A 27,953-nucleotide genomic window follows, 5' to 3' on the forward strand; every position below is an offset into this window, starting at 1 on the left:
CTGTTATAATGTTTGACATTGAAAAATGTGAAATTAAGTGCACTGTTCGAGCTGTGGCAACACTAGTATCATGCATCTACTAAAAGTCTGTGAAGGAACATTGTGCAATAATAAGTTATATTACTCAACTGTTTCTTCTGGCTATGTGACAAAAATGCAGCTCACTGAAAAACATGGCTCAGTGTAAGAATTATATGCATCCAGGAAGTACGATACAGGTTTTCATCTTTCAGATAAGAACACTACCCATTTAAATTATATCCATCCTTTTTTTTTTTTACATCCTTCGCTTCATATACAATATTTTTATGTTTCCACAATGATGAAATTACAACTAATCAAAATGGCTACATGCGCCAATAACAACCCCATCACTGTCTCACCAAGTACATAATCCAACTTCAATTTACAACAGAGCAGAACAGATTCAAGACTACCATTGACATGTGCAAAAGCATATTACATAAAGAAAATCAGACATTCAAAACCTTGCAGCATAGTGATCTGACCGAGGATTGATTTTTTACATCCAGAGAAATTTATATATGATGAAATATTTCTTTTACAAATGTTTTCAAATTATCACCCAGAATAAATTATAGAAACAACAATAATGATATTAATCAAAAGTTAAAAATTTATGTGATTTCAGAAAAATGTGTGTTGTGTGATCTGGTTGCCTTAGTATATTGCGTGCTCCACGTATTTATATGTATTGAGCACACCAATTGTTTGAGGGTATTGCATATTTCAGTTAGTGGTGAAAATAGGCCCATTGACTAGTTCCACTACAATAGCCCACCACAAATATTGCAAGCATGAAAATGAGAACAAAAGGCTGACACCAAAAATAATGCAAGTGTTCAGCTTTGACTAGTATAAAAATAATTAATTCTCTGAAAACTATTTTCTGAAAGTAAAGCATATATAGTGATTGTAGGGGTTGTCACCACAATTATATTTAGATAATAAAAATTACATAAATCAACTGTAACACTGAAATGTTACCCCTGCCCCCTCACTTTTTTCCCCAAAGGAAACCTGAGTTACATGTTTTTATAAGACATAAGTAAACAAGTAATAAAATTAACAATTTTTCTACAAAATACATAAAACATTTATATTTTGTATTGTACAGTTATTGGTCTAAATCATGTAAGTATTTACTTTGCAGACAGTGAAAATTTGAAAAACATTAAACAAACTTATATTACTCATAATACAATAATTATTACTCATATTATTATAATATATGTGCAAGAAGATAGTAAAATTGACAAATTTTTCTACAAAATCTTTACACTGCTAGGAAAACAAAGTAAAAATGAAAATAATTTAAAAACTTAGTTATGTATTTACTACATCTGATAAATGCATAAAAATTAATTCACTCTAACTAATAAACAGCATTTCACAGTAGCATAATACAAAACTGGGAAAATTGGTTAATTAATCAGACACAAATGCAATATTTAAATACCAATATAATAGTCATATTTTTGTTAATAATAGGTAGAGTTTTAATCATAGTCTCAAAGCATAAAAAGTGTTCGTAAGAGTAAAATGGTTTCTTAGAATTTTTGATCTTTTTGTAAAATTTAGAAAACACCCTAAAGTTGTAACATTCTCCTTCAAAAACAGTTTCTGATACCTTTCTTAAGTTTGTAAATAGTCTTGTTCAGCATTCTGGTAATATAAATTGTTAGTCAGCAACATCATAACAGTACAAATATTGTCATAGCTAACTTTTCTACTATTTTCATTACTTCTCTTGTCTCAAGACTTGCTTTATCACAAAAATCATTACGTTTCCTCAATATACTTTTCTCCTAGCCATCAACACCACAGTAATCATATAATGTACTCTTGACATATTTCCTAGTGCAAACATATACTCTTTCACATAAATAAAAATGGCACACTATAATTCAGAATATATTTCCCTAATCTTAACTATCTTCATCTACTACATCACCATTGACATCACCAGCATCATCACAACATAGTTCTCACACTAACAGCTTCATATTGTAAAAATATTCTCACCATAGAGTATCAACATATAATCCATAACCACCTAGTATATATACATCATTTAACTTCTTTGCCAAAATACTATTACCATCATCAGTCAACCTTCCTTTGAAAATTGCTCTTCACTCTCATTTATAATAATTTTCAAAACTTACCATATGTATGTGGTCTGAAAAATAGTTTCCTTTCTCAAATAAGATGCAATGTATAATGTGGTTTCTTTTTTTCAAAATGACATAACTGTTTCCAAAAATAGGCAAAAGTTCATGTACACTAATTTCTTTTAACCAACCAGAACAAAATGTAAAGCATACTCAATATTCCCTGCAAAAATATATCCTTTTTTCCAGTGATGAACCTTTTTCCTAGTAAAAGCTGTATTTTATTTTTTAGCAATATTTGCCAGATGTCAAGTAACAGCACCCTCTCACTTCTAATATTAGCTTACTGTACATTATAATTTGCCTACCAAAGTTGATTTCTGCTTTGTTTTGATGGCATTTTCAACTTAGCACTGATGGTAATGGTAACATTTCCTTTTTATTTCATAGTTTGATTAAATAATTATTGTTATTGATTCAACATATTTCTGTACTATGATATCTGCAAAATCAGCTAAACTCAAAATTTACTTTACCTCCTGTCTCAGATTTTCATTAACCATATTCTTCAGTTATTGCAAATACTTCACTATTATTTCATACAATATGATTTCATGAACATAATTTAGTTCTGTATGTGACATTGAGTCATTAATCAGTGCTTCTCCAATATACATTGAGGTGACAAAAGTCGTGTGATAGCGATATGCACATATACAGATGGCGATAGTATCATGTACACAATGTATAAAAGGGCAGTACAGTGACGGAAGCTGTCATTTGTACTCAGGTGATTCATGTGAAAAGGTTCCCAACATGATTACAGTGGGATGATGGGAATTAACATACTTTTAACACAGAATGGTAGTTGGAGGTAGATGCGCGGGTTATTCCATTTTGGAAATTGTTAGACAGTGCCAAGAATACCAAGTTAGGCATTACCTCTCCCCACAGACAACACAGTGGCCAACAGCCTTCATTTAATGAGTGAGCAGTAGTGTTTGCTGAGAGTTGCAGTGCTAACAGACAGCCAACACTGCTTGAAATAATCACAGAAATTAATTGGGACATATGACAAATGTACCTGTAAGGGCAGTGCTGTGAAATTTGGTGTTAATGGGCTGTGGTAGCAGATGACCAACATGATTGCCTTTGTTAACAGCATCACATTGCCTGTTGCACGTCATTCTAGGCTCATGACCATATCAATTCGACACTAGATGACTGGAAAGCCATGGCCTGGTCAGATGAGTCATAATTTCAATTGGTATGAACTGATGGTAGGTTTCGAATGTGATGCAAACCCCACAAAGCCATGGGCCCAAGTTGTCAACAAGGCCCTGTGCAATTGGTAGTGGCTCTGTAATGGTGTAGGCTGTGTTTACATGGAATGGACTAGGTCCTCTGGCCCAGCTGAAACGAACATTGACTGCAAATGTTTATGTTCGGTTACCTGGACATCATTTGTAGCCATTCATGGAGTTCATGTTTGCAAACAACAATAGAATTTTAATGGATGACAATGCAGCATGTCACCAGGCCACAATTATTTGTGATTGGTTTGAAAAATGATTCTGCACAATTCAAGAAAATGATTTGGCCATCAAGACCACCCAACATGAATCCTATCAAACATTTGTGGGACATAATTGAGGGGTCAGTTCACACACAGAATCCTGCACCAGCAACACTTTCACAATTGTGGATGGCTATAGAGGCAGCATGGCTGAATATTTCTGCAGGCGACCTGCAGCAATTTGTTGAGTCCCTGCCACATGGAGTTGCTGCACTAGACCAGGCAAAAGAAGGTCCAATACGATATTGGGAGGTATCCCACGGCTTTTGTCACCTCAGTGTACATCATATTTGTCCCTAATACATTACCATTAATCTCATCCCCTCACAATATATTCTCAGTAGATTAAAAACCATTTTAGATCCCCAAAAACAGCAGTAAGCTCTCACCTTACAGAAACACCATGGCAGTATCTTAATAACATTCACTTCCAGTTACATTACTACAGAAACCATTCTGAACAACAGCACCATTATATGGCTACGAAGTCTTTCATGACGTATTTCTCGAATAAAAATCTCTCGGTGTACATGCCGCATCAATTCAGGATAAAACTCCAAGCTTTCGACCACTACCTCCATGGTCATCGTCAGGGCTAAAAACTGACTATCGTGAACTAGCGAGGTTCCCACTTTTATATGCAAAGGACGGCTTCTGATTGGCTGGAATACGTCATAGCAGCAGCGATATGGCGCGTAGTGAAGTGGTGCCCTCTACTTCCATAGATGTAGTTTTTATCCCGCGTTGCTTGCAGCGCCATCTCTTGAATCAGGAGGTAAAGTGCGGGAAGTTTTTCTCTGTAATTTTTCTTTATCCAGTGCACTCTTCCAAGTGGTTGGAGTTTTATCCTGAATAGACGCGGCATGTACACCGAGAGATTTTTATTCAAGAAATACGTCGCGAAAGACTTCGTAGCCATATTAGTTTCCTCTACGGGGAGGATATAGCGTGCAGCGTTCGTTACCTGGAGAAACTGCGCCTGAAACAGTCCCAGTTGCTGAGCAACCTGGCTTTTTTACAACGCTGTCATGACAAGGAGGTAGTACCGAAGTTTGCAGTCATCAAACACATCAGAACGAAAGACCAGCCATGCTATTGTGAAAGAGAGGATACGTCATACCAGATATGCACTAGGCATGAACGCTCGCCTGTTATTTAGTTGCCATTTGTTTCTGGCCCGAGTCCTCTCACCATTGGACTGGGAATGGTGGATATGACTTTGGTGGCACACCAACAAGCCAATTTAAGCAAGACTACGGCGAAACAGGCCGATAAATTTGAGCGGCTTAACCATGATCAAGGAACTACTGGGTCCAACGGCATTCACTGCACTGTTATCAACTTCTCTGACAAGGAACTTGATGAAGCTACCATCTCGGCTCTGAGTAAAGGATTGAACTTTGCCCCAGCTCCATGTAAGTTACTGGTGGTAGAGATTATTAGTGGTGTGGAACAAGCAGTTCGTCATCTCCCTCAAGAAGCAGCGGATGACGTAAGGTTTGCTACTAGCCGTATTTTAGCGACATCCAAGCCGCCTAAGTCAAACATCAGCAGAGAGGAGAGACAAGGACTGAAATTGTTGCAGAAGGATGAAGATCTAGTTGTTTTACCTGCTGACAAGGGGAGCGCCACGGTAATCCTCAATGCTACAGATTACCACAATAAAGTTGGATTGTTACTGGAGGACAGCACATACCGGATTCTCAGACGGGATCCCACATCGGCGCTCAGCAGGAAGACGAGGGAGCTACTACAAAACTCCGGCCTCTCCGACGAACTGGTGAAGAACTTACGGCCGAGAGCACCTAGGCCACCAAGACTGTATGGTTTGCCAAAGGTTCATAAAGAGAACGTCCCATTGAGACCAATTGTTAGCGCTATTGGCTCTCGTACGTACAGGCTTGCAAAACAGTTAACTAAATTGTTGGCGCCTATAGTTGGTCACTGCCCACATCATATTAAGAATTCAAAAATGTTTGTTGATATCATAAAACAGATGAAGTTAGGCCCAAGTGATATCATGGTCAGCCTCGACATGGTTTCTCTGTTCACCAAAGTACCTGTGGATGACACATTACAACTGTTGGCTGCTCATTTTTCCTCAGAAATTTTGAAGTTGTTCCGGCATACCTTGACGACCACTTACTTTTTATACAGTGGAAATTATTATGAAATGACGGATGGAACAGCCATGGGTTCGCCACTGTCATCAGCAATAGCGAATTTTTTCATGGAGGACTTTGAAGAACAAGCGTTGAGCAGTGCTCACCTCCGCCCATCATGCTTCTACAGATACGTCGACGATACCTTTTTAATCTCGCCACACGGCAGCAACACGCTGCAGCAGTTCGTCGAACATTTAAATGGTGTACATCCAAACATAAAATTTACATTGGAGGTAGAGAAGGAAGGGAAGTTACTTTTTTTAGATGTGTTGGTGGAGCGAAAGCCGGATGGACGACTGGGCCATTCTGTGTACAGGAAGCCAACCCATACAGACTTATATCTGCATAACCATAGCTTCTATCATCCGTCTCAGAAGAGAGCTATGTTGAATACTTTAGTACACAGAGCCAGAACTATTTCCGACAAGGACCACCTCAGTCCCGAGATTAACCATTTGACGACTGTTTTCAAGAGGAATGGTTATTCTGCCGGTGAAATTAAATCAGTATTGCCCAAGAAAGTAAGACACGATGCCGGCCATATACAAGAAGAGGACCAACACATAGTGCGGCTTCCTTTTTGCGGTGCTACAACGAGCAAGATAGCCAGAGTCCTGAAGAGGCAAGGAATAAAACCAGTTTTCCGACCACCTAAGAAAATTAAGGAAATGTTGAGATCAGTCAAAGATAGTCTCGGCTTAAGAGTGCCGGGAATTTATACTATTCCTTGCAAATGCGGCCAGAATTACGTGGGCCAGTCTGTAAGAACCGTTGCCAACCGCTGCATCGAGCACCAGCGCCACCTGAAATACAGGTATTTGGAAAAATCAGCGGTGGCTGAGCATAGCCTGCTTAACAAGCATAAGATTTTATTTGAAGAAACCAGAGTAATAGCCCACGCATCGAATTACTGTGACTCTGTGATCCGGGAAGCAGTTGAAATTAGACTTAGCGATAATAACTTTAACAGAGACTATGCACTTAGCAACATTTGGAAGAGTGCGCTGGATAAAGAAAAATCGCAGAGAAAAACTTTCCGCACTTTACCTCCTGATTCAAGGGATGGCGCTGCAAACAACGCAGGATAGAAACTACATCTATGGAAGTAGAGAGCACCACTTCACTACACGTCATATCGCTGTTGCTATGATGTATTCCAGCCAATCAGAAGCCAACCTTTGCATATAAAAGTGAGAACCTCGCTAGTTCACGACAGTCAGTTTTTAGCCCTGACGACAACCATGGAGGTAGTGGTCGAAAGCTTGGAGTTTTATCCTGAATTGACGCGGCATGTACACCGAGAGATTTTTATTCAGCACCATTATAATTTTAACATCATCCACTTCATACAGATCAGAGCAAGAGCATGTAACACTAATTTTTCAAACAATGGAAAATCCAGGATGGCATGTGGCTCCAGCTGCCAGAGACTGTGGTCATGTGTGTGTGAGTTGCATTTTCTGTCTCTGTGTGTGTGTGTGTGTGTGTGTGTGTGTGTGTGTGTGTGTGTGTTTTTGACTTCAAAGCCCTAGCTAGTCGAAGACTAACATTCCGACAGACTTTTTGTTGTGCTTTTCTGCAATTCCGCATCTCCACTATATTGTAACACCAATTTTTATCTCATTAAGTTCATATAAATTCAGTTTATCTGATTTTTCATAAAGATATTCTTCTACAATATTCAACAAACACTTCACATGTGGAATGATAGAAAATAGCTGTTGCACTTTAATTCAGATTTCTGCCTCCAATAGCATCTTTAGCATGAGGTTGAGCTGGAGAATAATACTTCCAAATTATTATTATTTTTTTTTTTTGTGAAAGCTCTTAAAGCTTTTTAAATAAAACAAATGTTATTAACATTCTACATCCTTATTCTTCATGTCTACATATTTGTAGTTCCCTGCCACTAGAATACACCAAACTTGTTCATGTAACAAGGCAGTGTGTAACGTAACTGTTTCAGGGTATGAGAAATCCAACATGACAATGTCAGACCACACACAAGCACTGCAACATCTGCAACAACATGACATCTTGGTTTCACTGTTGTTGTGTCGTTGATCACCCCCCCCCCCCCCCCTTCTCCCTTCCCTCAGCCCCCAACCCATACAGTCCCAACTTGGCCCCATCCGATTATCAGTTGTTTCCAAAACCTAAAGAACACCTTTGAGGACTTCAGTTTAATAGTGATGAAGTGGTGCAAGCAAGATGTGCCTCCAACATCAAATTCAAACATTCTACAATGATGGTATGAACAAACTGGTGACTTGTTGATAGAAATGTGTTTGTCACCAGGGTGACTATGTTGAGAAATAAATATGTAGCCATTAAGAAGAAAGATGTAGAATGTTAATAACAACTGTTTTATTTGAAAGTCCATAAGAGTTATCACATAAAAAAGATCACAGGCTTTACTTTTTAGCATGCCCTCATAACTTCTGTATTCTTCCATTTATCATGAGCTGTATTACTACAGCATGGTGGTAAAAATCAAACTAATTCCCTGTGTAACCATAATCTTTCCAATAATGAAAATAGTTTTAAAAATTACCTCAAGACGCCATACCTTTGGTATACAGCTTTCATATACAGGCCTTTACATAAATTAATCCAACAGTCACACAGTACACCATGTATTTAGCCAAATATAAGATAAGTTTTTTTCCCAAATTCACGTGTAGATTTATTTTGGAGAATTTGGAAGGCCAGGGATGGGCACACAGTACTTCTGTTTGTACAGGATTGTGATTTCCTGATACACTGATGTGCTTGGAACATTGTTGACTTTGCTAAAGCAGTCATCTGACATTTGACTTGTGTGATGCTTGTGGAAGGGATATGCAAGAAACTCTGAACTAGCCATTACAACAGTCTATTGCTATGCTTAAAATTTGAAGATTTTGTGAAACGCAGGAGGAAATAACATTAAGTTTTATCATCTTGCAAACTCATTGTATTTGAACAGGTTTGCAATAAAAGTTCTCGTACATGTACAGATACAGTGTACAAACATTTATTCTCCTTTTTAAGCAGAGGTAACATTCAGAGATGAAAATGTTATTCTTCACAATATATTACTTCAATTTGGAACCAAATCAATATTTTATTTGTTTAGTGGAGACTGTAATGTTTTAACAAGTGGGTTGCAAATGAGAAATTCAGTCATTGTTCTCATTCTAGAATAAGAGGTAAAAATGTTAACTGTTATTCTAAAGTGACAACAGTGACTGAATCAGCTTTAGAACAAGATGGTGACTTTCAGATGAAATAAGAAAGAAAATTAATGTAGAATTAAATGTCTAGCGAATGATATTAATCCTATTAAACTGACTGTAATTGTTATCATGAGAATAAATTGCAGTGGCAAAACCTTTCATTGATATAGTTCCAACAGAGATCTCTTGATCATGGGAAGAGTGAAAATTCGTGTATTGTACTAAGTCATGATTGTAATCATTTATATACATATTAGTTGCTGTTGCTACATATGACCTGCACCCTAGAAAATACTGAAGTCCTTGTTTCACCATTGCTCAAGCACAGCACTACAGAAAGGTCAGAAGGGGAACACTGACATCAGCTTGGCTGAAATCTAGGATGAGTGCAGAGCAGGCAGTGGGGAGCAGGTACCAAATTTTGTCTGTATTGCACACTTCGACTTTTCATGAATGTCGACCATGTTTGGACTGTGGTTTTGGGTCCATTTGTAGTCAGAACTGAATTGACTTTAAAACTGGACAACTACTCAACAACAGTATATATTTCTGTAGGAGGCGGTAGAAGCCTAGATACAGGCCAGAAGTTTTCTGTGCAGAAGTGTTGTTTCCACTCACAGTGAGGTATGATGGGAATGAAAGGGTGCATGTCAGCTGCTGGTTCTACACAGAAAGTTAGAGAGCAGCATGAAGACGATAAGTTAGGAGGCAAGAGACGTTATAACATTTTCACGTCAGTATAGGGAAAAAAAAAACATCTGATATGTATCCAGAATGAACGGCTATGTTCTCAGGGTCCCACCATAACCACCACATTAGAAACTGCAACATTTTTGAAAAAAAAAACAGCCAAATATTTGTGTCACAGGAGATATAAAATGTGAAACTGTGCTGCTAGGATGATGATGATGGTTAATGCTAGGATGATGATGATGATGATGATGATGATGATGATGATGATGATTAAAAATAGCGACACTAATTGTGACAGGCTTTATAAACAAAAAGGATAGTGTAGATAAAAATTAATGTAAACCATTTCATTTTTAATCTTTTATTTCTCCTTGTATTACCAAAAAGTAGACAATCAGTAAATAGTTTAAGTTTAAAATTGATAGAATGTTAACTTTTTAGGCAGATACTTTATATCAATAAAACAATGAAAGCTAGAAAATCATTGATCAATTCAAGCAGAAAATGGTAATAAATAATTTAGATAGTACTTTCCAAACTCATTAAATGCAGGAGAACAGTGTCCCTACACAAGATCGTTTAATGTATTTGCAAAATCCTCATACAAATTGTCACTTTCACTCTTATTAACTGTCTCTACATTGTTACCAAGTTATTTATGTGTTTCTCTTTGCTAGCATTTCAGACACCTCTCAGTTTTCAACACTGACTACAGGGTTAGGTTCAGCTACTAAAAAAAGGTTCCAATTCAGTCACATTTTTGTCTACATTTTTGACTTTTTTAATCATTTCCAACATGAACTTTTACTTTATTATTGTCTACTATTAACGTCTCTATTCCAAAATCTCCATTTTTGTTCTTCCCTTCACCAAACTCTCCTAGGTCTCATTTACTGACAATCCAAATACATTTTCACTCTCCACCAAAACTAAGTTATGTTTCAAAGCAATATCCTCTATTTTTTGCCAAAGGTTCGAAATTACTGATAGTTCCACATGCTGAAATGGCATCTATTCTTCATTAACTAATGGCAATATTGTGGTTTATATGCTTGAAGAGCATTATTTTGTATAACTTACACTTTTAGATAACAACATTTGAACAGCGCTCGCATTCCCATCATCATTCCTGCAGCTAGGACACCATGTGCAAGGTATATTCAACAAATTCTGTAACATTCATCATTTCTTGCCAATGGTGTATCAGAGCGAAATGCGGTTCACATACCTGCACATGTCTGTGTTTAATGTGTAACTGCCAGAAGTTTCATTGTTGTATGTCTGTTATTAAGCAATGCTGTATTGAGTATGGCATTTTGTCACACGTTTTGTGAATTTCAAGATGCCAGAGTTAGGGGAGCAACACATCTGCATTACATTTTGCATGAAAATCAAGAAAACCTTTACAGAGCCACACCAAATGATGGAGGAAACCTATGATAATGAGTGCTTAAACCATTCTTGGTGTTATGAATGGTTCACATGATTTAAAAATGGCCGGACATAAGTTATAGATGACCCTCGTTCAATGTCCTTTGGCGTTTACATCTGATGCTCATGTCAGGTATGTCAACAAAATTGTTTTCAAATGAAGACTGACCATCAAGAGAGTGTAGAAGACTGGAGCTGGCTGTTGGCAAGAGATCTGCTAGGAGAAGAAGATTTTCAGATAGTTTTACTATTGGTGTTTACAATAGATATGACCAACTGTCAGAGTCTAGTAGAGAGGAATCTCTAGTAGCTGTAGATGTAGGAAGTATGCAGCAGACCTCAGTAGTTACCATGGCTAGAACAGTTGCCAAGTTGAAGAGGAAGAAGAAGGTTCTGCTGTTAGGTAGTTCTCATGGCAGAGGTGAAGGCCAGCAGTTGCAGCAAGTACTGGGGAGTGAGTACCAGGTCACCAGCATTGTGAAGCCTAATGCAGGATTGGCTCAGGTGACTGTTAACATAGGGGGGGGTTATGTAGGGATTTTACTAAAGAGGATCAGGTAGTGATTGTGGGTGGGGCTGGTAATAGTATTGATAGGGATTGGGAGTATGACATAGATGGTGACCTGGAAAAGATAGCCACTCAGACTGGCAACACGAATGTGCATTTCATGGAACTGTTTCAGCGTCACGATCGGCCTCATCTTAATACAACCGTCAGGCATAATAACATGATACTTGGGGGTGCCCTAATGACAGAAAGCATGGGTCACATTTGAGTGGTGTCGGTGGAGTCTATCAGCAGGACGGGTTTCACTAGACGTGGCCTGCACCTCAACAGGTATGGGAAGGGGAGGTTGGCAAAGCTTATAGGTGACAGCATAGGTGGGGTTGGTGGGATCACTCATGGGAAAATTCCTGCAGTAGTGGGTGTGAGAGCTACACCTTTTTTAGATTGAAGTCAGCTGATAGGTATTCCTGCTTAAGGGAAGTCTCTCTAACAAAGGAACCACTTTTGACAAAACTTAGGTATCCGAGTAATGAGGGAATTAGTGTATTTCATCATAATATACAAGGTATTAGAGATAAAGTTAGTGAACTGCTTATAGATGTTGACTCTGAAATTATTGGTATATCTGAACGCTTCTTAAATAAGGAGATAATTCAGAGGCTTCCTTTACCAGGATACAGGTTGGCTGGCAGCTTTTCGAGGAGCTCTTTGCGGTGTGGGGGAGTAGCCATGTATGTGAAAAATGGCATCCCATTTGAGTCAATTGATGTTTCAAAGTACTGCACTGAAAAGGTGTGGTTAAATTTAACGGAGCTAAACTTCTAACTGTTGTTATTTATAGATCACCAGACTCCGATTTCACAATATTTTTGCTAAAGCAAGAGAAGGTTCTTGGTTCACTTTATAGGAAATACAAAAAGTTAGTTATATGTAGTGACTTCAATATTAATTGTATAAGTAATTGTGCAAGGAAAAGGATGCTGGTAGACCTCCTTAATTCATATAATCTTATGCAAACCGTATTCTTTCCAACGAGAGTGCAAGGGAACAGTAGAACAACCATAGACAAGATTTTTGTTCATTCCTCATTACTAGAAGGGCATTCTGTTAGCAAAAAGGTGAATGGCCTTTCAGATCATGATGCACAAATTTTAACTCTAAAAGATTTTTGTGCTGCAACACATGTTAAATATAGTCCTCAGCTGTTTAGGAAAGCTGATCCAGTTGCTGTAGAGACCTTTGTAAACCTTATCAAGGAACAAGAGTGGCAAGATGTTTATAGCGCTGATACAGTAGACGATAAATATAATGCTTTTCTCAAGACTTTTCTCATGCTCTTTGAAAGTTGCTTTCCGTTAGAACATTCAAAACAGGGTACTAGCACAAACAGGCAGCCTGGGTGGCTGACTAGAGTGATAAGAATATCTTGTAGAACAAAGTGGCAATTATATCAAAACGTTAGACACAGTCAAAATCTAAATGCAGCAGCCCATTACAAACAGTATTGTAAGGTGCTTAAAAATGTTATTAGGAAGGCAAAAAGTATGTGGTATGCAGATAGAATAGCTAAGTCTTGGGATAAAATTAAAACTATATGGTCAGTCGTAAAGGAAGTGGCTGGTCTGCAGAGACAGGTCGAGGATATAGAATCAGTGTGTAGTGGGAATGTCCGTGTTACTGATAAGTTGCATATATGTACAGTATTTAATAATCACTTTCTGAATACAGCAGGTGAACTAAATAGAACTTAGTCCCAACAGGGAATCATATAGCGCACTTAGAAAAAAGTGTTCCGAGACTGTTACCTGAAATGCTCCTCCATGATACTGACAAGAGGGAGATTGAGTCGATAATTAAATCACTAAAGACCAAGAACTCTCATGGATATGATGGGGTATCTAGCAGAATACTGAAGTATTGTTCTATGTATGTTAGCCTAGTACTTAGCCATATCTGTAACTTTTCCTTTAGGAGTGGTCGGTTTCCTGAGCGATTAAAGTACTCGGTAGTGAAGCCACTTTATAAAAAGGGAGACAGGGATAATGTTGACAATTATAGACCTATTTCTATGCCATCGGTGTTTGCTAAAGTTATCGAGAAGGTTGTATATACAAGGTTACTGGAGCATTTAAATTCACATAATTTGCTGTCAAACGTTCAGTTTGTTTTTAGAAATGGTTTAACAACTGAAAATGCTATATTCTCTTTTCTCTGTGAGGTTTTGGACGGATTAAATAAAAGGCTGCGAATGCTAGGTGTTTTCTTTGATTTAACGAAGGCTTTTGACTGTGTTGACCACAAAATATTACTGCAGAAGTTGGACCATTATGGAGTAAGGGGAGTAGCTTACAATTGGTTCGCCTCTTACTTTAAGAACAGAAAGCAGAAGGTAATTCTCCGCAGTATTGAGAGTGGTAGTGATGTTCAGTACCAATGGGGCACTGTTAAGTGGGGCATTCCCAAAGGGTCGGTGCTGGGGCCACTGCTGTTTCTTATTTATATAAATGATATGCCTTCTAGTATTACAGGTGATTCAAAAATATTTCTGTTTGCTGATAACACCAGCTTGATAGTGAAGGATCTTGTGTGTAATATGGAAACAGTATCAAATAACGTAGTTCATGAAATAAGTTCGTGACTTGTGGGAAATAATTTGATGCTAAATCACAGTAAGACTCAGTTTTTACAGTTTCTAACTCACAATTCAACAAGAACCGATATTTTGATCAGACAGAATGGGCATATTATAAGTGAGACGGAACAGTTTACGTTCCTAGGCGTTCGGATGGATAGTAAGCTGTTGTGGAAAGCCCATGTTCAGGATCTTGTTCAGAAACTAAATGCAGCTTTATTTACCATTAGAACAGTATCTGAAATAAGTGACACTTCAACATGAAAAGTAGTCTACTTCGCATATTTTCATACGCTTATGTCATATAGTATTATTTTTTGGGGTAATTCTTCTGATTCAACTAGGGTATTTTTGGTTCAAAAACGGGCTGTTCGAGCTATATGTGGTTTAAGTTCGAGAACCTCTTGTCGACCCCTATTCAATAGTCTGGGAATTCAGACATTGCCCTCACAGTATATATTTTCTTTAATGTCATTTGTTGTTAGCAATATTAGCCTATTCCCAAGAGTTAGCAGCTTTCACTCAGTTAATACTAGGCAGAAATCCAATCTGCATGTGGAATGCACTTCCTTGACTCTTGTGCAGAAAGGAGTGCAGTATTCTGCTGCATCCATTTTCAATAAGCTACCACAAGAACTCAAAAATCTTAGCAGTAGCCAAAACTCTTTTAAGTCTAAACTGAAGAGTTTCCTCATGGCTCACTCCTTCTATTCTGTCGAGGAGCTCCTGGAATTGCTAAAAGATTAATCAAATTCCAGTGTTACATTGTTGATTTTCTTTATTTAAATTTATGACTTGTTTTTTTTATATTTCATTTTATCTGTTTCTAATATCGTGTTATAATTTCATGTATTGACTCGTTCCATGACCATGGAGACTTCTCCTTAATTTGGTCCCACGGAACAATAAATAAATAAATAAAATAAACATTTCAGTTGGGTCATGTCATGAAATACTGACATAGCATCTTGGAATGCATTGTGTTGCCACCAAGTTTGTCCCACAGAACATGTGTCAAGACCAGGAAGACATTCATCTCGCAATCTATGAAGAGCTTTTGGATCGCGCAAATGAGAATGAGATGTTCCTTAAGAGAATCATAACTGGTGATGAGGTGTGGGTCTTGGCTATGTTGTCAAGAACAAGGTTCAATCTTCAAGTGTGTCGGAAAAGGTTCTCCAAGACCAAAAAAACCTCATCAAGTCATGTTTTCTTTACTTTGAAGGATTAGTTCATCATGAATTCATGCCATATGGACAAACTGTTAATGGCACTATTAGGATGTGCTGCGATGGTGCTGTGAGAAAGTGTGAGAAGGAAATGGCCTGGAATGTGACGAGACAATTGGTGGCTCTTCCGTCATGATAACGCACCTGCACATTCATCCCTGTTGGTGCATGATTGTTGCACAAAAAACAAAATCACTATGCTGCTTCATCCTCCATACTCACCAGACCTGACTCCTGTGGACTTTTTTTATTTCAAAAGTTGAGAACACTGTTGAAAGGACAAAGATTTGCAATGATAGATGAGATAAAGGAAAATTCGCAGTCGACACTTTGTGCAGTCCAGCAAGAGGCATACCAATTCATATGGTATTACATAATTAATAATATGAATGGATTGAAAACATTCAGTGAAAAACTTAAGAAGCATTTTTCCAATTTCATAATTTAGCTAAAATTTTTGTTCCCACAACCCATGCATACTGATCTGCATTTTTCAACAATTTTCCTTAATAATAATAGTAACAGACTCAGACACTGGATTCTTATGAATATTCCATTAGTAATTACACAGATAAAATAATTCAGCTATGACAAATTTTAAAAAATCTCTTGTCCACATATCGGCATCAGGCTGACTAAGTAACCATATTAGTTTTAGACTGTTGCTGTTTGCATTTAACATGAACAAAACTTCATACCAACTTAAAGTAAATTCACAAATAATTAAATCAATGCGCTGTAACTTTGTTCTTTTGTGACGGCTCTTAGGTAGTTAACATTTGTATAAAATATCAGGATGGACTGAAAATTAGGAAGTAGTCAATGCACAATATTGGAAAAATCAAGATCAGTTCTATTTCCAATTATAAAAAAATACTTCTCTGTTGATTATTGTTATACAGCAAATTGAGAGTTTCTTAGAATTATTTCATCTGAGTAATTCAGATAAGTTTTGAAATTATGCATAATTCATCCAGTATTCTGGCTATCTACTACATATTGAAATAGAAACTATAAGCTTAAACTACAATTTAATAAATTTCGCAGTAGCAATAGCAGCAGCAGCAGTAGTAGTAGTAGTAGTAGTAGTAGTAGTGATTAGAACCTATAAAATGTTGGGTGTCCATTTCTTTCCTCTAACATAATTGTCTTTAACAGGGTCAAGCACCAGATACAGAAATTGGAAGGGTTTATGTGTATGATCTGGATGACTGGGATTTACCAGACAAAAAGTTTTACTGGGAAGGTGCTGAACATCCAAGATTTAAACTTAATGGAGATACCGGAATGATAACAATGCGTCATGGAACACAAGACGGGAGGTTAGTTAACACTAAAACTTTATGTCATCATCTGATATTATTAAAAACTACAGGACAGAGTGTAGCCATATAAAACTGTTCATTAGCTAATTTTTAACCTGTCTCCATGATTTACTAATATTGTGAGAATGCATGAGGATTTTATTCAAGAGAAAAATTATAACTTAAATATGTTTTTAGGTATAACTTGCGATTCAAAGTATATGACAGAAAACACACTCAAACAGATGTGCAGGCAAATGTGACTGTGACTGTACGAGAAATACCTCACGAAGCTGTTATAAATTCAGGGTCTGTTCGAATTGCAGGATTATCAGATGAAGATTTTGTAAGAGTTTGGGATTACAGAGTAAGTTATGTGCAAATACTATTCATGGTGTGATTATATTTCAGTGAGAAAGTACATGTTAAAACTTTTTAAAATTAATTTTAGACACAGAGTCTTCAACGTAGCAAAGCTGATCGTTTCCGCGATAAACTTGCTGAACTTCTGGAAACAGAAAGAGAAAATGTAGATGTTTTCAGTGTTCAGCTCCGTAAAAAGCATCCACCAATTACAGACATCAGATTTTCTGCTCATGGATCACCTTATTACAAGCCTGTGAGACTGAATGGCCTAGTTCTAATGCACAGAGAAGAGGTATGTATGATCACCTTCCTTTCCTTTTTTCCTATTGTTAATAATTAGTTTTTGAAAATAGTTCAATCATTTTCTTTTGTGCTTTCTGTTGTAGATTGAGAAGGATGTTGGAATCAATATAACTATGGTTGGTATAGACGAGTGCCTTTATGAAAATGTTATGTGTGAAGGGAGTTGTACAAATGTGTTGGATATTAGTAACCTTCCTTACATGGTTAATGCTAATAAAACATCACTAGTTGGTGTTCGAGTAGATGTTATAGCTGAATGCACATGTGGTGCCCGAAATTTTACCAAAGGAGAAAATTGCCGGACAAGCCCTTGCTACAATGGTGGTCGTTGCATGGAGCGTAAATATGGACTGAGGTTTGTATTAACAATTTATTTTCCATGTTTACACATAGATTTTAAATACCATTAACTTCTACAACAATATTTTGTGGTTGGTTAGAGAAGTCAGAATAAATTCAGAAATTGTACCTCAAGTCTAGTTAGGTTGATAAAGGGCTGAATTAGTATCTATAGACCCCTAGGCTGGTTCAGGCCCTATCACCTCTTCCCAATACATATACCCTAATCCCCATTGTGTTCTGCTGCTCTCTGCCAAAGCACCCACCGATCTTTCCTCTATCTCTTCTCCAATTTTTTTCCGCTACTCATTCCCCTTCCTACCTTATCCGATGGAGCCAACTCGACTTTTTTTTCTGGTGTTTTGAAATAGTTGACAGGTGATAAAAGTGCATTCATTTTGCAGTTGCACTGTATTTCTCCTTTGTTCTCAGAGCAATCAACTAACTCAACACCTTTCATCTCACATTCCTTAAAGGTATACTGATACCCTTTCCTTTCTATAAAGTTTGTTAGGGATCTCAGTATTGATGCAGCTATGTTCATATCCAATATAGGAGTCTGTAGAATTTCACTAGTTTTGTATACATGTCCTAAGATATCTATCCAAAATATTGTGTAGAGCCCCATTTCAGCCTTTGACATGTTGTTATACAAACTTAGAGCAATGAAATATTGTGGGACTTGCACGATGTTATTTGGTGACAAAACTGAAAAGCGTATTTGCAACTGGCCTGCCAGGAAAACCTGAAAAGTTTTAATTTCATTCTGTATAGCTACATAGGATGGTCTTTGTAGAATCAGATTAGTATGACTAATGTGTTGTTGTTATTGTTTTGACTCAAAAATGGGTTTGTCACACAGTGAAAAAAGATGAGTTTGTGAGTGGCGTACTTTAGCTGCTGTCTGCATTTAGTACATTTTCACCATTTCAGATTTCTCAGTTACCTGTTATAAATCTTGCTGATAACAGGTTGCCTTTAGAAATTGTTCTGCTGGTCCAGTTACTCTGTCCCACCTCTGTATATTAACTTCTTTTTCTTCTGGAGTCTGATCAGTACTTGCTGATGCTGAAATTTTAGATCACGATGACTACTTCAACCTACTAAATAAACTCGGAACTCTCATCTGTGCTTCTATGTATTTAAAGTCTTCAAGTCTCACAATGACTGATCTCAATGATTGTAAATCACAATAGTTTAATCAAACATTAACACATTCTGATATGTACTGTCTCATCCTTATGCCATGTAATGTCTCACCCTTGTGCCATATGTCAAAGTTCTTTTTAACATAAAAGTGGTTCATTTGTTTTGGGTCTCCATTGACACTGTTGGTGGCCATCTTACTATAAGCCAGCCAGTGCATTGCCAACTTGGAGTGCCAAAGCATACAGGTAACTTTGTACAGCAGGTAAATGCCACACAGCACCAAATGCACACTGCTGCCATTGTTGTTAGAGTGCATGTACCCTCTGTACAAACATAGACAAGGGCACACAATATCTGCACCTTTCTTATACGTTGTTTATCTGCTGTCACAATCATCTGTAGCTGGTACAGAAACCAATAGTGGACCTTGATATTTGATAAAATGCCCTATTACACTACATATCCCTGCTCTCAAGCTAGAGGTGTCATGCATAATTGCTTATTCATATGTACCAGTATTTTCATTTCCTCAACTGGTACATCATTTATACATATCATTAGTGACTGTTACACCAGTTCATATTTAACAATATTTGATAAAACATATTTCGTTTGTTATAAGTGTTAGGTGTCATGGTTCCTTTTAAAATGAGTATGCATTCGTCTCTCTTAAAATGCTTAAGATTTCGCTCTGTATTTGGGTATCGTTTGTTTCCTTAGTCTCTTATCTCAATAAAGAGACTGATTTGCTTTAACTTATTCAACTCATTTACATGTCAATTCTCTTATACCTATTTTTATTATGTTTACCTTTTTCAGAGGAGTCATATGTTGTCTGTATATCCTTTCTTATAAGTGCACATCAAAATTTCAAATATTCCAATGTTCATATAAATGGAAGTATAAAAGATCCTCGCACACTATAATTAGGAAAAACCTCTATCTTAATAAGTTTTAATAAAAAGAACTGCTCATCCACTTATTTGGGTAGATTCCGTACAACCTTATTTTAATCATGTGGAAGTCCCCCATATAAAATCCCTTCAGATATGTGGTACAGGCCATTCCTTTCATAAATGTACCTGACCCACAATTTCTCTCATGTGTCTCTCTATCCATCTTACATTTCTACCTTCTCCTAATGTGAGTACACTTCACCTTATACTATAAACCAGTCACACAGCATCCACCAGCATATTTCCCACTTCTCTCCTTACAGTGGTTCAAAGAGGTTACTTCACTTAATACTTGACTGTACACGCGGATGACAACCTGTGTTAGGTACTCCTCATCTTACATCTCACAATTCTTTGTACTTTAATTGCTTCCATTTATTAAAGCAAATCCGTACACTTATAATATTTTATACAGTAATTCCTATGCCTAATGATTTACTTAAAGCTTCGTATCTGCTTCTGCATTACCTAACGTGGCTCATACACTTAAGCCTCACTTTTGTTTCTTATTCTTATACTCAGAGCAGTCACATTCAGCTCCCTTAAATTTTTTAAAAAAGTACCCTTAATTTAAAAAAAAAGGAAAAGCATATCTACTGGAAGCTACGAAGGACGAAATTTCATTTTCCTCACTTTTCATATTTTCATAGATTTAATTCTTTATTAAAGACATTAGTCTTTAGTATCTATGAGATAATATTATCTTGTGCTCTTAATTAATCTATATTCTTGGAAAAAATTGTTCAAACAAATGATGTTTCATTTGTCCTTCACCTGTATTTAGTGTGTCACCTTTCATGCAACTATTTTTTCACGCATGGCTATCTCCCCTGAGAATTTTTGACGTGACTAAACATTGTGCCAATGATATTATGCAGTAAACTCATTTAACAGTTGCTCGATAACAGTTGATAGTGGTTTATGGTTTGTTTATTATATTCCATAACAAAATAACCTTTTATTATGTTCTTGATATTTCTCTTACTTCTAACAAGGTAGTGACCATATCACACACACAAACACACACACACACACACACACACACACACACACACACACACACACACACACACATACACTGATTCTAACAAAGTGAGCATGCAAGGAAAAAAATTTGAGTACTTCTTTCTTCACCAACACTAAGTCATCTATATTAAATGACAGTGTCATTGCATTTTCATTATATTACAGATTTATCTACAGGTCATGTAAATATCCATGCAGAATACAGAAAGCTTATTATTGTCTCAGTTATTCAGGCATTTTCTTTTTCTACAATAAATGAACAACGGTATACATGTAAGTAAATAATTTCATAAAAAACCTCAATTAACTGAATAACATAAATAAAAGTTTTTATTCTAGTCTCATAACTGGTAGTACAGGTAAGACCACATCTGTAATGATTAATGATGTTCCCTTGTAAAATAACCAAACCACCAAATCAATTAGAAGAATTCTTTTTACCCATTCACTAATCAGTACACCTCTTTTTAATAAATAAGTTGCCTCTAATAATCATAATATGCATGATGTTATACTGTACACTCTAGCACCATACTTCACACTTCCAACAGACACTAATTCACATAATTAATTAATTAATTTTTTTTGTCTATCAATTTACATTATATATCTAAATAATGTGACTTACCATACGAAAGCACTGGCAGGTCGATAGATACACAAACAAACACATACATACACAAAAAATTCAAGCTTTTGCAACCAATGGTTGCTTCATCAGGAAAGAGGGAAGGAGAGGGAAAGATGAAAGGATGTGGGTTTTAAGGGAGAGGGTAAGGAGTCATTCCAATCCCGGGAGCGGAAAGACTTACCTTAGGGGGAAAAAAGGACAGGTATACACTCGCACACACACACACATATCCATCCGCACATACACAGACACAAGCAGACATTTGTAAAGGCAAAGAGATATATTTTTCCCGCATGGAATGTTTCCCTCTATTATATTCATATCATTTACATTATATTGTCAATAATTGATTGCTTTCATTGTAATGTGATATATTAAGTCATTGTTGTTGTTGTTGTGGTCTTCAGTCCAGAGTCTGGTTTGATGCAGCTCTCCGTGCTACTCTATCCTGTGCAACCTTCTTCATCTCCCAGTACCTACTGCAGCCTACATCCTTCTGAATCTGTGTAGTGTATTCATCTCTTGGTCTCCCTCTACGATTTTTACCCTCCACGCTGCCCTCGAATACTAAATTGGTGATCCCTTGATGCCTCAGAATATGCCCTACCAACTGATCCCTGCTTCTAGTCAAGTTGTGCCAGAAATTTCTCTTCTCTCCAATTCGTCACAGGGTTATTTGGTAACCGTGATAGCGTTACGGAGATGTTTAATAAACTCAAGTGGCAGACTCTGCAAGAGAGGCGCTCTGCATCGCGGTGTAGATTGCTCGCCAGGTCGAGAGGGTGCGTTTCTGGATGAGGTATCGAATATATTGCTTCCCCCTACTTATACCTCCCGAGGAGATAACGAATGTAAAATTAGAGAGATTAGAGTGCGCACAGAGGCTTTCAGACAGTCGTTCTTCCCGCGAACCATACGCGACTGGAACAGGAAAGGGAGGTAATGACAGTGGCACGTAAAATGCCCTCCGCCACACACCGTTGGGTGGCTTGCGGAGTATAAATGTAGATGTAGATGTAGATTCTATTCAATACCTCCTCATTAGTTATGTGATCTACCCATCTAATCTTCAGCATTCTTCTGTAGCACCACATTTCGAAAGCTTCTACTCTCTCCTTTCTAGACTATTTATCATCCACGTTTCACTTCCATACATGGCTACACTCCATACAAATCATTTCAGAAATGACTTCCTGACACTTAAATCTATACTCGATGTTAACAAATTTCTCTTCTTCAGAAATGCTTTCCTTGCCATTGCCAGTCTTCGTTTTATATCCTCTCTACTTTGACCATCATCAGTTATTTTGCTCCCCAAATAGCAAAACTCATTTATTACTTTAAGCGTCTCGTTTCCTAATCTAATTCCCACGGCATCACCCAATTTAATTTGACTACATTCCATTATCCTCATTTTTCTTTTGTTGATGTTCTTCTTATATCCTCCTTTCAAGACACTGTCTATTCCGTTCAGCTGCTCTTCCAGGTCCTTTCCTGTCTCTGACAGAATTACAAAGCCATTGGCGAACCTCAAAGTTTTTATTTCTTCTCCATGGATTTTAATTCCTACTCCAAATTTTTCTTTTGTTTCCTTTACTGCTTGCTCAGTATACAGATAGAATAACATCAGGGATAGGCTACAACCCTGTGTCACTCCCTTAAGTCATATATGTCCATAATGTATAGCTCCTTTTTCGTATTCATTAGCATACACATGATAATTACCATAAGGCTTAAACCCAATACCTGTTACTTTCTCCACTCATAAGCCTACTTTCTTGAGATTTGGTGTAGACAAAATCCAGTTCCTGATAAAATTCTTCAGAAACTCGAATATTAGCACTAGTTTGTCTACTCTCTAGAGCATTTTTAGTTTCTTCCAACACAACCTGTATCTTTCAAAATTCCTGTTGAAGGTTTAGGGTAATATCCAGAGAAGAAGTCTTACTACTGGTTGATCCAACTGTGTCTTGTAGTTTCTGTTCAACAAATGTTTTAAATTGGTCTTTCATACTAGTGAAGGCAGATTCCAGGCTTAAAACCCTTTCTAGCTCTAACGATTCTACTCTCTCATTTGCATTTGAAATTTTGGTGTGTACTGATTTAAAATTTTGATTCACATCTCTGAAATCCTTAAACTCATGACAAACTACTGTACATTCCTTTGATGGTAGATTTTCCATTAATACGTTAACTTAATTCTGTTATTCTATTGTCCTTTTATGTGAAACTTGACATACATTTGGTTGTAATATTCTCTTCTATTTTCTTAGTAATAATGTCCTCCAATGTTCACTTATTTTTGTCTAGCTTACTGCCAGTGGTATCCTCAACCTCATTATTTATATGTTCCAGTTCGTTATTAATGGTTTCCTCAATCTTATTATTAATATTCTCAACCTTGTCCATTCATTTTTTATTTTCATCCATTCATTTCACAAATAATGTTTTTACATCAACTTTCTCTGCCTCAGCAATCATCTTGCATGTTAATTCCAGCATAAACTTACCCTTTGATATAATAGCTAACAACTTGGTAGTTAACAATAAAATCAAGCCTCAATATATTACCACTATGTACAGTAATTTACATGCAACAATTAAGATTTGAAGTAAAAAAAATTTATACTGCTCAGTGGTTATTTTTACAAAGTTAGGTATGGGTCAGCTGCAAACTGCCATTGAATTGCCATCATGATGTCAGTATCTGCTTAGCTGTAGGTGACTGCTGATGCAAATGCCACTAAATTGGGAATGCTGCTGCCTGTAGTCTCTGAGTCGATGGCTGTGTGACAAGCAACAATGTGCTGTCTGCTGGCAGTGATCATATCAGTTATCTTCCTTGCCAACCACACAGTAATTTTTTATGTGCCACAAACTATGCTGAACTTGCTTTCTAATTTCAATGCAAGCACATCAGCATTTGCTGGGTGTTTGATATTCCAACAATAACTTATACCTTCTGGATGAAAATTGTTTATTCGCAAGCTTAAAATATTTTTTTCAACTCACTCGTGACAATATTTTCATCAAAAATTTGAAGCAGACTTATGCATTGAGCTCTTTTGCCGATTATTAGCTGCCAATGGCAACAAATTAACGCTTCTTAATATCTTGTTGAAATTATTGAAATTTTTATTGTATTTTATTCAGTAAATGGTGATCTTCTCAACATTACTGCTTCATTTCACTTGTCGGTCACAGTCACTTAGAACTGTTAGTTGAGACTGTAAAAAATACGTGAAGTTCTTACAAAAAGTAAAAAAATCTTACACATTCAGACGGCAATCGGGTGCGGCTTGTGCTGAAGCCTTAAATTATATCTTATGCTTTGTTGCTCTAGTTAGGGATGAATTTACAAACCTTTCAATAGGTATGTGTTCCTCTAAACACCTCAATCTGAGTACACTCCAGGTAGGGTGTTGCCTTTCCCTTATTTTATGTGTTTTATATGTAGCATATACTCACCAAAATGGAAAATCCAGGACTGAATGTAACAATATTACGGAAAGGGAAGTTGCCACTCACCATATAGTGGAGATGCAGAGTTGCCGATAGGCACAACAAAAAGACTGTCAGAAATCAAGCTTTTACCAGTAAGGCCCTCATCAAAAATAGACGGCATTCTCTCTCTCTCTCTCTCTCTCTCTCTCTCTCTCTCTCTCTCTCTCTCTCTCTCTCTCCCCCCCCACCCCCACCCCCCGCCCTCCCTCTCTTCCTTCCTTATAGGGACAACATGTTATATGAATGTTGAACCAATGGCATTACTGCAATGAATGGGATTCAGCACCAATGGCCAATAACTTTCTGTAGTTGAATAGATTTTTTTGCTACAAATAACTTTGTTTATCTTGCTGCCCCTCCACCTTCATCATCAACATTCTGTACATTTGCAATAACTAATCTTTAACCTCCAATGGTGTGGTAAGAAATTTGCATTAATACCTTAGTCTTTACACATATTTCATAGAAAACAATCAGACGTTTCAGCCAAGGAGAAGGTTGAACAGCACATACATACAAGAAAAAATTTTTTCAAATGCGTAGAAAAGAACCTGTATTTGCTTTTTTGTCCACAGTTGCTCTTGTCCCAGTGGTTACAATGGACCAAGATGTCAGCAGACTTCACGTAGTTTCAGGGGGAATGGTTGGGCATGGTATCCTCCACTTGAAATGTGTGACAATTCCCATCTGAGTCTTGAATTTATTACTAAGAAAAAAGATGGGATGCTGTTGTATAACGGACCAATAGTGCCTCCTGAGACTAATGAAGTTTTAGTGTCAGGTAAATTCTAATAAGAGAAATGTCGCAAATTTCTTGTGAATTCTTTTGATCTATAATGCTGCAACTCAAATTATTTCAGATTTTATTTCACTGGAGCTTGAAGGTGGAATGCCAAAGCTGTTCATTAATTTTGGTTCAGGAACATTGGAGTTGAGAGTTAAAACAAAAAAGACATTAGATGATGGAGAATGGCATAATATTGATATTTTCTGGGATACAGAGGTATGGCCTTCCACTTTGTGTGCTTTTGTATGTATTTCTGAGTAGTACCAGTAGTATTGAAGAGTTATGTTGAACTTAATAAAATTTTCTACTATGAAATCACACTATGTCTCTGTATAACAACTACACTTCACAGCTGGAATAATTACATGTAGTTTTTAAAATTTAAAACTGTTACTATTGCAGACTGTACGTTTGGTGGTGGATTACTGCAAATCAGCTGATGTAGTAGAGCTGGAGGATGGGACACCACCAGAATTTGATGATTCTAGCTGCCAAGCACATGGAACAGTGCCACAATTCAATGAGTACCTAAATGTCAACGCTCCTTTACAGATTGGTGGTTGGTATGTGCAAAATTTTGAAGCAGAACTATATGAATGGACAACATTACCATCAGGCAAGGGTTTCGATGGATGTATCAAAAATGTGTTTCACAACAGTAAGGTAAAATCTTCTTTTATCAGTAATACTTCCACTTTACAGTTAACCATTAATTCTGTTAATTTCAGTTTAAGTGCTAACATAAGTTTCATCCTTCTTGTGATATATATTATTTCCAACTGATTTTTAAACTACCTTTTTTGTATGGCCTTCATTGCTATCAGCATTTCTTCTTTATGTATATTTTCACATAAAGAAATTGAAACATAGTTTCTGCATTTGTTATACTACCCAAGTAATAAGTACCTCATTGCTAAAACAGTTTCAGTCTGATAAATGTCCTTCAAAAACTCTAAATATGAAGCACAGCAATTTTCTCCCTTGAAATATATACCAATCAGTATGGAATTCAGATCATAAAGTATAAAGTTTTGGGCTCCATTTTTTACTGTTTTTGTATAAGTTTCCATTGTTTTGCAGTAATGTGCCAAATCATGTTTATACCATTCTTGTCAAAACTGGTCATGATATGTATGCAGTTGTCAGGAAATCTACATTAATCAAAAACAGCATATAGCAAAAATATTTTGTTTTAAAATTGATTTTTAAGCTACAAGATAGCAGAGGTGATTGAAGTCAATTATTATAGTTATATATAATTAAAATATCAGTTTTTGAGTGAGACTGATGTTTCCGTCAGAGTAAGGATTCATACCTCAGTGACAAATATCATGGCCTGTTTGTAACGCATATCATATCACAAAGCTGATGCTGCCAGAAACAATGATCACAGAAGATCATAATGTGTCTCAGTTGATAGCAGATAGGAAAAAGATTGTGTAAGTTGAAGGACAATTGATACTTTCCAGGTTTCCAAATTGAGAATACTTTAATCATTAATTAGTATTTGTTACTGTTATCTTTCTCTAATCCTTTAAAACTAGCACTATATTTCTATGCATACTTTTAGTGGCATGTTATCATTAAAACTAATAAGCCTTTGGCTTGACTGCTTTTTGAAGTAAGATGTGTGTTTCAGCTGTATGATCTAGCACACCCAGGACTCTTTCGGAACAGTGTCGCAGGCTGTCCTCAAACAGAAGCGCTATGTGAAGCACAAGATGCAACTACTCGTTGCTGGGAACATGGTTCTTGTGTGGGTAGCTTTTCACAAGCCCGCTGTAAATGTGAACCAGGATGGACAGGACCTAGTTGTACTGTTCCAACTATACCTGCAACTTTCAGAACTCAGAGTTATGTGAAATATGCTCTCTCTTTTGAGCCTGACCGTTTCACCACACAGGTGCAGTTACGGTTTCGCACTAGAGAGGAACGTGGTGAACTATTCAGAGTTAGTGATCAGCACAATCGGGAGTATGGTATCCTTGAGGTTTGTGTTAT

General features: G+C 36.9%; 1 protein-coding gene across 1 annotated transcript in view; it reads left to right on the forward strand.

Annotated features, from left to right (window-relative positions):
* LOC126484972 (neural-cadherin-like) overlaps nt 1-27,953 on the forward strand; it is a 431,022-nt gene that overhangs the window by 269,182 nt on the left and 133,887 nt on the right. Inside the window, exons 13-20 of the mRNA XM_050108576.1 lie at nt 16,746-16,909; nt 17,090-17,258; nt 17,343-17,549; nt 17,644-17,915; nt 25,741-25,946; nt 26,026-26,168; nt 26,355-26,615; nt 27,592-27,942. Of these exons, the coding sequence (XP_049964533.1) occupies nt 16,746-16,909; nt 17,090-17,258; nt 17,343-17,549; nt 17,644-17,915; nt 25,741-25,946; nt 26,026-26,168; nt 26,355-26,615; nt 27,592-27,942 (1,773 nt within the window). The remainder of the gene's footprint in view (nt 1-16,745; nt 16,910-17,089; nt 17,259-17,342; nt 17,550-17,643; nt 17,916-25,740; nt 25,947-26,025; nt 26,169-26,354; nt 26,616-27,591; nt 27,943-27,953) is intronic.

This window comes from Schistocerca serialis, chromosome 6 (assembly GCF_023864345.2).
Source record: "Schistocerca serialis cubense isolate TAMUIC-IGC-003099 chromosome 6, iqSchSeri2.2, whole genome shotgun sequence".
Taxonomy (NCBI): Eukaryota; Metazoa; Arthropoda; class Insecta; order Orthoptera; family Acrididae; genus Schistocerca; species Schistocerca serialis.